Below are 13,608 nucleotides of genomic sequence, written 5' to 3'. Positions count from 1 at the left end.
TGAGGAAGTGGGAGAGGTGGAGATTCACTTGGGACACCACCGTTATCCAGGACTCTGGGTTCTACAGTCTCTCTCTGAAAAGATATAAATAAAAAAGGACGGTTAGAAACTTTCCCTTGTCTTTCCTGGGGAACCAGCTGGGAGCCACTGACAGCATCCTGACAACCTCCAGTGTTCTTGGACTACAAATCCCATCATCCCTTATCATTGGCAATGCTGGCTACTGCTGATGGTATTTGGAGTCCAGCAGCACCTGGAGGACCACAGCTTCACAGCTGTACTTTACCTTGCTGGATGGTATGTATGCTGGACCTATGTATGGTGTTTTTTTGGTGCTGCTTGGCAATTGTGATGGAACATAATGGAGGAGGTATGTCTCTTAGGTCTGCCTGTGAGCAGGCATTGTTGCTCATTTGCATATTGTAATCCAATTGGCTAAAAGAAACAAAAAAACACCAGTAGCAGAAACCAGTAGCTGAGTATGATAGATAAGTAGCAATTTCTTGCAAGTAAATAGGTCTTAGATACCTTATGCCTATCTAATGCTTAAATAGAACTGGCACAATGCAACCATTTTTGTTCACCTGTTCCGCTCAACTCAGCTGAACTAACCAGCTTCCCTCTGTGAATTAAGTGTCTATTCCTTTCTTTCCATCACTCCTTCCTTCTCTTCTTCCTGGGGGGAAGCAATTAGTGTTTGTGGAACTGCTGGGCAATGCTATTATATTGAAGGTAAGTAATTCAGTCCTTATTCTGTTCTCCTTGATATCTGGAATGGCAAAGGTTTAATTATAGCTGTGGTTTGTGTAACCCCCCTCCCCAAAGTAGCTTCCTTTTCCTTTATTCCCCTGATCACGATTAGTTGTTTGTTTGCTTTATAAAAGCAATTCAAAGTAACTTGGAACAACAAATGAACAACACATACTCTCAAGGCAACAGAAAACAGTTGCTATTTGGTTGGTCCCTTTTTCTAAGAGAGAGAAAAATGATTCCAATTATTTATTTGTTTGTTTATTTTACATGCCCTTCATCAATAGGTCTCAGTGCAGTTTACAGAATAAAATACAAGATAAAACACAAGTAAATAATTAAACCCAAACAACAAAACAATAACTGCCCCCCCTTCCCACAGCACTTTGAATTGGGCCAATTAGCTAATTGGACTTACTCCCACTTTTTTGTATAGGATAGTAGCATAATTTTCCAAGGACACTTCATCAGATTCAATAAGCATTATCCTTAACTATAAACAAAAACATACACAAATATGTCATACACAAACACACAGGGGAGAGAGAGAGAGACAAAGTTTAACACGACGATGGATTATATTCATGTGTTTTGCAAAAGGTTTTTTGATGAGATAAGCTAATGACATTTATGGGTTTGTTTTCTTTAGTAGTTCATGTTGACATGGCAGCATTGAGGGGATAGAACAATACTTTTTCACCCTCGCAATGAGTTAGCAAAAATAGCCAGATCTGGACCCAGAGATGATTCTGTATGTATAGAAGCAAAATGTCGAGACACGCTTTGGCTTGGCTCCCCGTAGAAAGACAGAGTGCCTGAAAACAGTTCCTCAGATCTGTATAATGAAACCCTCAAAATCTGTGCTTCTTCTGAATGAAAATAATCATGTCAACATGGTGTCCTTTTGTCATCATAGCATCATAGTAAAAGCTTTTCAGTGCGGAAAATGGTGCCACCTGGTGGCCCTGACCAAACATTCACTCTAGTTTTTGTTTTTATTATATTACACAGCATCACCATAAAGAGTGGTGTTCTGCATGCCCTTTTCTCATTGGCTGCACAAACTAGCTCAGTGTCACTGGGGAAGATACAAAAGCCCTTTCTTTAGCATGCATGCCATAGTACATGTGGCTATAATTGGTTTTAGTAGTTTTTAAATTCAGAATTTAAATGTGCTGGTGGGATGTGGGTAATAAATGGTGGGTAATAAGTGTGGTATGTATGTCGTAATCAACAGCATTGCTTTGAGCTTAACATTATCACCAAATTGCTGAGATCAAACTAGGGGGGTCAGTTCAAAAGTAAAGGGTTGGCCCTTTATTTATTAAAAAAAATTAATAAATTGAATTTTCAAAAACAGGAACAGAGAGCATATTTAGCCCCCCTTCCGTCCCCCTGTCCAACTTACAACTTCATACCAAATACAGCATGCATACTTCTACCTTTAATAACAATTTTCTTAGAAGGAACACCATATTTTCATAGTCATATAGTCATCATACTTCTAAGGATTCCTCAGAACAACAACAATAACAACACTTTTCTCTCAAAAGGAGACCTACCTAAGGCTTAACGAAATACAGACGTTGCATTTTAGCTTGCGAGAGCATTTGTGTTCAACTAAGCTGGTTGCAGCAGAAACATTAGGCTAACCTCACAGCACATTCCAAAGTAGACTAGAACACAGCTGCAGACTAGCTCTCTCATAAACTCAGAGTTACAAATTTCTTTCCTCTTTAGTTGTCTAGGGAAGGGGGGGCCATCCCCCTCTCAGAACACAGGTAAGCACATACACAGGATTTATTTTTTCTTTTCTTTCTACCACTTGGAGGAAGACTCTCCTTTGGAGCCTCTCTCAAATAACAAACATTTGCACACCGCATTCTCATATTTGTCTTGTTTAAGATTGAAAAGGCCCAACATGGCTTCCTTAGATTAAATTTTTGAAGCAAAATTGCATTATTATTTTTTAGATGGCACATTTAAGATAGCCAGCTGATGGATGTTACCTAAGGCCATTTTAAACACAGGAAAAAGGTTTCTTAAACACAAATTGAAGGGGTCTGTCAGAGTCCAGACGGGAAGTAAGCGCCAATTGGGCTTCCTTCTCGCTGGGAGTCCTAGGACGTGTCTCTTTTGACAGGGGTGCACCCATTTTCTAAGACTGACAATCTCTGAAAGGGGAACCTAGGAAAACTCCTTAACTGGAAACTTCGGACGCACTCTGAAAGGGGTTTTGGACATTCTCCGAACAGGGGAAACCTGGACAATCTCCAAAAGGGGGAAAACCTGGACAATCTCTGAAAGGGGACTTTACCCTCCCTCTTTTAATCTCTGCCAGGGAACCCACAGCAACCTTCCTGCCTCTTACAATCTGAATTCAGAGTTCCTACTGAACGCTTGCACACTTGCAATGTCAGATTGGAACTCAGAAACACAAAAAGGGGGAAAGAAATTGGTGCCCTTGCCTTCTCTGTTCACAGGTCAACTCTAACAAAGACCACCATGGCAGGGGTGCGGCTGCGCATGGGAGTTATAGTTTTCAGTACAGAGGGAAGTACACAACCTTCTCTGGACGACCACCAAAGGATTAGGTGAGCATCTAGACTTAAAGGGGAAGAGACACACAAAACCCTCCTCTGGGCAACTCCGATGGATTTGGGCCTGTGGTGAAAATTAGGTGATGGAAAAGGGAGGGAGAAAGTTTAGATTTGAAGGAAGGAAAGAATTTTGGTTGCTGTGGTTTAGAGAACCCAACCCACTACCCGTGTTTCCTCTTCATATCACTTCCGCATGCGCTGTCCTGCTGATCCCGGGATCTCTTGACTCGTTGTTTAAGGCCGGCCTGATTGAGCTTTGTTTCCTCTGGTTAACCCCGCTGGACTATGTCTATGCTGGTTCTTGAAATAGTCAGTAAACATTATCCATTCCTCCTTATATTCCTTGTCTTCATTTTCTCTTATCCTGTTTGTCAGACCAGCCAGTTCAGCATATTCAAACATTTTACACTGCCATTCTTCCTTAGGTAAAGGTAAAGGGACCCCTGACCATTAGGTCCAGTCGTGACCGACTCTGGGGTTGCGGCGCTCATCTCACTTTACTGGCCGAGGGAGCCGGCGTACAGCTTCCAGGTCATGTCGCCAGCATGACTAAGCCACTTCTGGCGAACCAGAGCAGCACACGGAAACGCCGTGTACCTATTTATCTACTTGCACTTTGACGTGCTTTCGAACTGCTAGGTTGGCAGGAGCAGGGACCGAGCAACGGGAGCTCACCCCGTCATGGGGATTCAAACCGCTGACCTTCTGATCAGCAAGTCCTAGGCTCTGTGGTTTAACCCACAGCGCCACCCGCGTCCCATCCATTCTTCCTTAGTGGGTACTATACTTGTTCTCCACCTTTGTTGCCAATAAGGTTCTACCTGCGGTGGTGGCGTATAGTAGTAAACTTTTTGTTTTGGGGGAATGAGGGCCTAGGTTGCTTCTGTCTTCAACAGAAATGTGGTAGTTATGTCGTAATCGGCAGCACTGCATTGAGCTTAACATTATCACCAAATCAGTCTAGAGGGGTCATTTCAAAAGCAAAGGGTTGGCCCTTTATTTCTTGGTCGACTCGCCCACGGAGCTGGAGGTTTGGGGAGCTGAGTAGAGAATGCCACTCCTTCTCATTGTGCCAGTGCCACTGCTTGCTTGCTCACCCAGAGAGCAAAGGTTACAAAAGACAGCAACAACAGAGAGGAACCATGAGGCTGATCTGCATTCCATGGAGGTTAACTGTGGCCCCTGGCAGGTACCTGACGATGCTGGACCCTGATGCCGTCTCTGCTTATAACACATCCATCCCTTTGCTTTGCTGTCAAGGCCTGTTGTTTGGAAGGATTGCTCTGCAAGAGCAGCCAAGTTGGCTGGCTGATAATAGACCCTGCACTCCCTGCCTCTAACACCCCCCCCCCGCCCTAGGCAGCTCCCTCCTCCAGCCCTCATCCCCATCTCTGTCCAGGAGACAGGAGTTGCAAGCATGTGAATCCAGGGCAGGCTTTTGCTTCCAGCCATGGGCACCTTAGAGTCCAGAGCAGGGCTAGGGGGTGGTGAGGTAGGCCCCTGCCAGGGCGCAGGCTGGGGGTGGGGCACAAAATTGGCTAAAAATATGTCTATAAATAAAAGTGTTTATTATTGCCTCATAAGAAAAGGTTTTTAAGAGAGGGTGGGGTGGGGTGTTGGAGGGGAAGCGGAAAGAAGAGCCAATTTGTCAGTCTCTAGGGGGTGCAATCTGGACAGTTCTGCCAGAGGTGCAAGATCACCTAGCTACAGCTCTGGCCCAGAGGGGTGTGATGTACTGAGTTGCATAGGATCCAAAATACAGCAGTCTGATTGGTCCTAGAACAATAGGATTCAGAATGCAGCAGTCTCATTGGTCCTAGAACAATAGGATCCAGAATGCAGCAGTCTGATTGGTCCACAGGAGCCACCCAATCCAGCTCCAAGTGGAAGTGAATCCACAACCTGACTGGCCTACAGGTGAATCGAGGAATTAGCCAATCATTTGGGGCCCATTGTGTAAATAATGTATATAAAGCAGACATCCTGGGGGAACTTCCATTCCTCCTCACCACTATGATCTGACTAAAGAGCATGAAATCCACTCTCGACTCTGAGTATATTTCAGGGGTAAGTGGCAATTTGCAAAGGGGAGGTTGTGTTTTCCCTCTTGCTCTGTGAGGCTGAGGTTTTGCTTCCCGGTGTTCCTCATCTCCAAACACCTTCCTTTAGCAACAGCCCCCAGGGAAAAGGTCACAGGCCTGCCAGGCTATTTCTAGCCTAGGCTGGAGGGAGAAAGCTCCCTAATACTATCTTTAGCCATTAGGCCTTAGCCAGAAAGGAACATGTGCACTCCGGGTTGTCGCGAATGGCTGCCTGCAGCTGTCATTCTGCCCGTAAAGGGGCACCGGTTGGCCGTGTGGGTTGAAGTGGGTGGGTGGGGGAAGCCATATAAATAGCGCCAGCCTAGCCATTCTGGGTCGTGGGTGGCTCAGGGCAGGGTTTTGAGCTTGACTTTCTGAGTGCAGCCTTCTTTTTCCACCAGAGCAATGCCAACCCACCGGCTGGTGATCGTGAGGCACGGCGAGAGCACCTGGAACCAGGAGAACCGTTTCTGCGGCTGGTTTGACGCTGAGCTGAGTGACAAGGGGAAGGAGGAAGCCCAGCGGGGGGCCAAGGCAGTCAAGGATGCGGGCTACGAGTTCGACATCTGCTACACCTCGGTGCTGAAGAGGGCCATCCGCACCCTCTGGTACATCTTGGACGGCACCGACCAGATGTGGCTGCCCGTGATTCGCACCTGGCGCCTGAACGAGCGCCACTACGGGGGCCTGACGGGCCTCAACAAGGCCGAGACCGCAGCCAAACATGGAGAAGAGCAGGTCAAGATCTGGAGGCGCTCCTACGACATCCCACCACCCCCCATGGATGAAAAACACGATTACTATCAAATAATCAGCAAGGTCAGTGCTGGGTATGAAACTTTGGAGAGAGAAAGCATACCCTCCAACGTTTCTCCGATGAGAATAGCGACGTTCTATTCAATAATAATAATAATAATAATAATAATAATAAATAATATCCCGCCCATCTGATTGGGTTGCCCCAGCCACTCTGGGGGGCTTCCAACATATATAAAAACAGAATAAAACTTTAAACATTTTTTTAAAAAAACTTTCCTTTACAGTGTTACCTTCAGATGTGTTCCAAAGGTTGTATAGCTACTTATCTCCTTGGCTCGTGGGTCGCATAATTCCATACCCTCCCAACATTTCTCTGATGAAAATAGGGACATCCTAAGGAAAAGTGGGACATTCCAGGATAAAATCAGAAACCGGGACAGCTTCTGCAAATCGATATACGATATATACGATATACGATATCTTTATTGTCATTGTCCCATGCAGAACAATAAAATTGAAAAACTACACAAAACATTCAAAACCCCCTAAAAACTCTGAAACCCCATTTTAAAATACACTATACTATAGAGACCCTTTATGCTGCGTTTAGAACCAGAATTGCATTTGTGTAGAAACTGTTTCTCAGGCGGCTAGTCCAGGGCTGTCCCTGGAAAATAGGGACACGGAGAATCTGAGAGAGCCAGTTTAGCGGTTTAGTGGTTAAGAGCATTCGGCAAGAATTTGGAAAACTCAGGTGCAAATCCCCAGTCAGCCATTAAGCTCACTGGGCGATCTTGGGCCATCAGTCACTCTCCCTGCCCACCCTACCTCTTAGGTTCTTGTGAGAATAACATGGGGGGAGGTGCATGTTACTCTGAGCTCCTTGCAGGAAAGGTGGGATATAAATGTAATAAGCAGGTGGAGAGGAACTGTTTTGCTGCAGATAGTCCAAAACCCTTGAGGACATGATGGGTGTTGATTTTTGCAGAGCAATGAAGGCAGAGCCCATAACACAGGCTTGGGGGAAACTGTGGCCTTCCAGATGTTAGTGCACTACAGCTTCCATCATCTCTGAGAAATGACCAAATTGACTAGGGCTGATGGGAGTTGGAGTCCAGCAACATCTGGAGAGCCACAGGTTCCCTACACCTGCCGTGAGAGGCTAGTTTTTGTTTTGTTTTTTACTTGCCTGTTGCGATAGGAGAAAATTGCCTTGCATTTTACTCAACATGCAGAAATGGTACATATAAAAGTCATCATCAACAGCATTGTCCTTTCATTTGTATAAAATAAAACTCTGCTCAGGGTGACGTACAATAGGGGGGGAAATACATAATTACAAATATAAACAATAAATAACATGCATCAAAAAGTACACAACAAAATGGATAAGTTTCCACATAAACTATAAATCATAAGATATTAAAATGTAGCTACAAAAAATTAACATTAATAACATGAAGAAAAACTCCCAAGAAATATCCAAAAACAATACCCTCGCTGGTGACCAGTGAGATGGGGTTATGCTGCAAGAAAGGCTGACATGATGGCCTTTGTGGAACAGAAGGGGATCCTTTGGTTGGTGAGACGTCTTTTGTGGTTCTGCAGCTGAGATGTTCTGTCTGGCTAGGATACTCCTCTGGTAGCATCAAGGTACAGGGTTTGGCTTCTGCAAGAATAGGGCCACTTGAGGAATGTGCCTGGATAAAACAGCCGAAGAGCCTGAGGATCTCCCTGGCTGCTGTACTGAGCCCACAAAAGCTTCTTCAAGGACTGAAAAGGAAGCCTGTCTGTGCTGCTGTCCCTTGTTTCTGTCTGACTCCATCAGGACAAAGCAACTTTCCACCAGCTTATGTTGTGAAAGACCCATTGAGTTACCCTTCCTTTCCTACTCGCGCGCACCTTGCCAGTTTGCTGCTTCCACATATTTAATATACAAAGCTTCCTTCCACTGAATGAGGCTGTCTGCGGATCCAGTTTAGTGCTGTCAACTCTGACTGGCAGAGACTCTCCCTGGTCTCAGGCTGAAGGTATTTCCCATCTTGGAGATCCAGCCTCCTTGGTGGACTAGTCCACCCCTAGCACTCCTACTCTATGCAGGCAGTACAGAGCTAGAGTGGCCCCAACATATGGCTGTCCAGCTTCAGTTTCCAGCAAGAAGTGCTCATCACCCCTCTAGGTCACTGGCACCGTGGTTGAACTACTGTTACTATTAAGAGCCCGCCTTCCTGTAATCTAATCTTTTACACACACACACACACACACACACACACACACACACACACAATTAAGTTTTCTAAATTACATTTCAAAATACTCATTTACACAACCTTAAATCAATGACTTCCCTCCGTCTCTTTCCGTGCTTCATTTTGCATACCATAGTAAAGGTAAAGGGACCCCTGACCATTAGGTCCAGTCGTGGCTGACTCTGGGGTTGCAGCGCTCATCTCGCTTTATTGGCCGAGGGAGCCAGAGTACAGCTTCCGGGTCACGTGGCCAGCATGACTAAGTTGCTTCTGGTGAACCAGAGCAGCGCACAGAAACGCCGTTTACCTTCCCACCGGAGCGGAACCTATTTATCTACTTGCACTTTGACATGCTTTTGAACTGCTAGGTTGGCAGGAGCAGGAACCGAGCAACAGGAGCTCACCCCGTCGCGGGGATTCGAACCGCCGACCTTCTGATCAGCAAGCCCTAGGCTCTCTGCTTTAACCCACAGCGCCACCCGCGTCCTTTTGCATACCATATATCCCTGCATAAAACCATTCAGTAATCTATTGTTACACCATCAAAACTTATTTACACTGTTGAAATTATCTTAATGCCACCCGCGTTTTTAAATGTACAGTCTTCCCCCATATAATCAGTAAACGTTTTCCAGTCTTCTTTAAACGTATGTTCTTCTTGTTCTTATTCTATATGTTAAATCTGCAAGCTGTGCCTATTCCATCAGTTTAAGTTGCCATTGTTTATGCTTTTCCAAAGCACTTTGGTCACATCTACGCCATACATTTAAAGCACATGACTTACCCCAAAGACGTCTGCTGAGGGTGCTGGGAATTGTAGCTCCATGAGGGGTAAACTACTTTTCCCGTTATTATTTGGGATAAGCCGAGTGCTGATGGGAGTTGGAGTCCATTCTGCTTTAATTCTGCAGGCTAGCCTTCAGCAAGATATCCCATGGAAAACCACCAGCAGTGATCTGAAAGGCTTTCTTCATCCCCCTCCAGCAGATCTGCTAACTTTGTGACTATTAGGTTCTCCTTCCCAGTGGCATATCCCTTTCCTATTATTATTATTATTATTATTATTATTATTATTATTATATTTATATACCACCCTATACCCAGAGGTCTCAGGGCGGTTCACAGAAAAGATCACAACATATATAATCAGAATAAAAATGACAACCCAATAACACCTCCCCCGAAAAGAGCCACATTTTAAAAGGGTATAGGATGTCAAACAGATCAAAGGTTAAAAAAGAACGCTTTTGCCTGGCACCTAAAGGTGTATTATGAACTTCCCTGGGGAGAGCATTCCACAGACGGGGAGCCACTGCAGAGAAGGTCCATTCTTGTGTTGCCACCCTCCGGACCTCTCAAGGAGGCGGCACACGAAGGAGGGCCTCAGAAGATGATCTCAGGGTCCGGGTAGGTTCATATGGAAAGAGGCAGTTCTTGAGGTATTAATGAAGACCCTCCTGATGTTGAGGAGCCTTATATCCCAGACCTCTATAGCCTTTACTTTTAACTGGTCTGAGAGTCGCCTCTGATAACTGGGAACTATATCCTGGTTCTTTTGAAGGCTCCTAAAGCAGTTTAAAGAGAGAGCCATTGACAATGTAGTCAAGCCCAGAATTGCTATCCAGCCCTTTGCCAGATTTCTGAGCACCTAAAGTTGGGATGAACCACAATGGGCAGAGACTACAGGCTAACAAGGATGCTCTTTGTGCTCCTGCCAACCAGTTGGTCCACCTAAAAATTCCTGGGGTTGGACCAGATCTCCTAAGCCTCTCCCCTCTAGTCCAGAATTTACCATTGTTTTCCCCACTGCACCATCCAGGCACGGCGCTATGCTGGTTTGAAGGCTGGGGATCTTCCTTCTTGTGAGAGCCTCAAGGACACCATTGCCCGGGCCCTGCCCTTCTGGAACGATGAGATTGCGCCCCAGATCAAAGCTGGCAAGAGGGTGCTTATTGCAGCCCATGGCAACAGCCTTCGGGGAATTGTCAAGCACTTGGAAGGTAAGGGGCTATCTTGCATCACCTGTCAGCCTGCATCTCATGTATACCTGCGTTTTCCCATCTTCTCTATCTCATAACTTGCACAAGGCCACCTCCATTCATTTGGCTTTTAGCTTTTACATGAACATTGCAACTGATTGGGGTAGTGTACAGTATTTAAGCCTTGTGGGGGGAAAAGGTTCAGCTTTCTTTTTAAAAGTCAAGTTTTCAGTCCTCAGCTATAAATCTCAGGGGCCAGAGAAAGCTCTGAGCAGGATTTCCAGTTATTTGGGAAAGAGCTTTGGTAATCTGCAAAATTACCCACCCCCTACTTTGGCTGACCAGAGGGAGAAAAAGTTATGCAAAATTGCCATATTTTTTGCAAATTATAAAGGTATATCGTTTACACAGCTCTTGCTCTCACAGAATTTGAGTTAGCCTGGTGCTGAATTGTGGTCGTTGTCTTCTTTTTTAAAAAAAATGTAAACCTGCCCTGGAGGCTGTGGTTTGGGCTTGAGCACAAAGCTCATTCACTATAAGGAAGCAGGGGATTCTGTGAAGGTGCTAAGAACATAGGAAACTGCTTTATACCGAGCTAGGCCATTGGTCCATATAGCTCAGTATTGTGGACACCGATTGGCCCTGGCTCTCCAGGGTTTCAGATGGGCGCTTTCCCATCTCTGCCTGGAAATGAACTGAACTGCGGATCTTCTGCATGCAAGACGGGGGGTCGGCTTTCAGCTCCTCCGCTGCTGCAGTGCAAAATTGCCAAGTCAGGTCCTAGCAGCGTTTTGCCCTTGCAGCTCCACAGTCCGATCTAGCAGGGATGCTTGTGGGGTATTTGTGAGGCCAGGGTACCAGAGAAGACGCCTGGGGCCATCATGAAAAACCTGTATCGCTTTACAGGTGACCTTTAGTGGGGCAGAGTGCCAGCTCCCTGGCTTCTGAGCTATGTACTCTATATCCTTCCCACTTTAACCTGCATGGTTTCAGTGCCTCCTTGGAAAAAAACCCCAAACTCTCTCTGCCGGAAGCATTGCTGAGAAGCCTGTAGCATCGTTTGCCAGTTTCATTGATTCAGAAGTGATGGTATTTAGTATTTCAGGGTCAGCGGGCCTGGGTTGCTCCTGACCAACCCTATATCCTCAAGCAGCTGATAAAAAGAGCTCCGTGCTCTGCGACCCTGCAGCCTGCTTGAAGGTTGCGTTGCTATTTCCAGTCCGGAGTCGCGTTACAAGATTTGAGGTTGGCAGAGGTCATGTTCCCAGGCTTGGCTACTGCCATCTCCGTCCCAGGCCCCGCTGGTAGCCTCATCGTCCACCATCTCTGCCCCGAGATTCTGTTTCCCTGACCTCTGTGAATGTGCCCTGTCCCAAAAGGGCACAGGCATACCAAGGAGGCTGCTTACAATTCTAGAGGAAGAGCGGGCAGCATATATTATAGGTCACGCAAGCTGGCACTAGCACCTTTGAGCTTCCCTGGTGTCCTCTGCTGGTAGCTGCTGAGACCGCTGGTTTGGGAACCTTCGTATCTTATGCATTTCCTTGGAGACAGCAATATGCTGCTTGTGTTGGCTGCAGAGAGTCAGTGTGTTGCTTGTGGTGCTTCATTTTAAGCACAGCACAGAACACATCTCGCTAGACAATTATCTATGTGGATTAAAAAAAATAAGAAAATTAAGCCACAGGGGTTAATACTTTCCAGAGGAGCAGCTTTTACAGGATGTTGCAGCAAAGATAACAAACCATCTGGGGTGGCTTTCATGCTAAACCATGATCTAACACTATTATTATTATTATTATTACTATTATTATTATTACTATTATTATTATTTCTTATTTATACCCCGCCCATCTGGCTGGGGGAAACCAACAGAATATTAAAACCACGATAAAGCATCAAACATTAAAAACTTCCCTAAACAGGGCTGCCTTCAGATGTCTTCTAAAAGTCAGATAGTTGTTTATTTCCTTGTCATCTGATGGGAGGGCATTCTACAGGCGCCACTACCAAGAAGGCCCTGTGCCTGGTTCCCCATAACCTCACTTCTCGTAGTGAGGGAACCGCCAGAAGGCCCTCGGAGCTGAACGATGGGGGTTGAGATGCTCCTTCAGGTATACTGGGCCAAAGCTGTTTAGGGCTTTAAAGGTCAGCACCAACACTTTGAAATGTGCTTGGAAATGTACTGGGAGCCAATGTAGGTCTTTCAGGACCGATGTTCTGTGGTCACTGTGAGCAAACTTCAGGCTTCCATGCTTCCCCTCCCCTCTCCTCTTGGACGCTGCAAGAAGAACGCTAGAAACATGGTGACACAGAAGAACAGTTTCTGTGTGTCCAGACCAGGCATACTTTTTATGTTTGAGGACTGAGCTCTTTCACTACAAATTTATTATTATTATTATTATTATTATTATTATTATTATTATTATTATTATTTATACCCCACCCATCTGGCTGGGTTTCCCCAGCCACTCTGGGCAGCTTCCAACAAAATATTAAAATACAATAGTAAACATTAAAAAAAATACAGTAGTTAAACATTAAAAGCTTCCCTAAATAGGGCTGCTTGTTTAGGTATTAGAGCCAAGTGCTGGCTCCTTTTGGCCTCTTCTAGCTCTCCTAGGCAGATGTATTGTCGCTTGAGATGGGTGACTGGCTGTCTGTATGTGTGGTTGTTAGGTTGCAAGACACTATCTCTGACAATTGCAGCGCTTTGACAATGCACAGAGGGGGACCATCTGACCTTGTCTGGTTCACCACATAGGTATGTCTGATGCGGCGATTATGGAACTCAACCTCCCGACTGGGATTCCCATTGTGTATGAGTTAGACGACAACCTGAAACCTACGAAGCCCATGCAGTTCCTGGGTGATGAAGAGACCGTGCGAAAGGCCATGGAGGCTGTGGCAGCCCAGGGCAAAGTCAAAAAGTGAGAGGAAGCGAGAAGAGGCACTGGTGAAATAAACATTTGAAAACCCCACTTGCGTGAGTGTGAGATCTGTCAGTCTGAGAGTTCTGCCCAGCAAGAACAGAGGGAAGAGTACAGTTGGTTTTGAAAATAGGAACATTCATTCCCTTAATTATGGCTGAATCCACAATAGGGCCTATTGGTGCTGTTGGGGCATTGCTCTTCCACAATCAGCTGGGTGCAGAATGAAAATCACGTAATATAGTGCTATATTATCCAGA

General features: G+C 45.6%; 1 protein-coding gene across 1 annotated transcript; it reads left to right on the top strand.

The window, feature by feature from the left end:
- Positions 1–5,759: 5,759 nt before the first annotated feature.
- On the top strand, positions 5,760–13,399 carry PGAM2 (phosphoglycerate mutase 2). Its single transcript, XM_053367330.1, has 3 exons — positions 5,760–6,250; positions 10,259–10,439; positions 13,183–13,399. The coding sequence occupies exons 1-3, from the start codon at positions 5,837–5,839 to the stop codon at positions 13,350–13,352; spliced, it is 765 nt and encodes a 254-aa protein (XP_053223305.1). The 5' UTR covers positions 5,760–5,836; the 3' UTR covers positions 13,353–13,399.
- The last annotated feature ends 209 nt before the right edge of the window (positions 13,400–13,608 follow it).

Source organism: Podarcis raffonei, chromosome 15 (assembly GCF_027172205.1).
Source record: "Podarcis raffonei isolate rPodRaf1 chromosome 15, rPodRaf1.pri, whole genome shotgun sequence".
NCBI lineage: Eukaryota > Metazoa > Chordata > Lepidosauria > Squamata > Lacertidae > Podarcis > Podarcis raffonei.
Note: the sequence above shows the minus strand (reverse complement) of the source record. Positions and strands in the feature narration are given on the sequence as shown.

Bases quoted from the DNA above. Each gene is read 5' to 3' on its own strand.
- PGAM2 (XM_053367330.1), top strand. From the start codon at position 5,837: ATGCCAACCCACCGGCTGGTGATCGTGAGGCACGGCGAGAGCACCTGG. The intron at 6,251-10,258 runs GTCAGTGCTGGG...TGCACCATCCAG, and splicing joins ACTATCAAATAATCAGCAAG to GCACGGCGCTATGCTGGTTT. The intron at 10,440-13,182 runs GTAAGGGGCTAT...TTCACCACATAG, and splicing joins AATTGTCAAGCACTTGGAAG to GTATGTCTGATGCGGCGATT.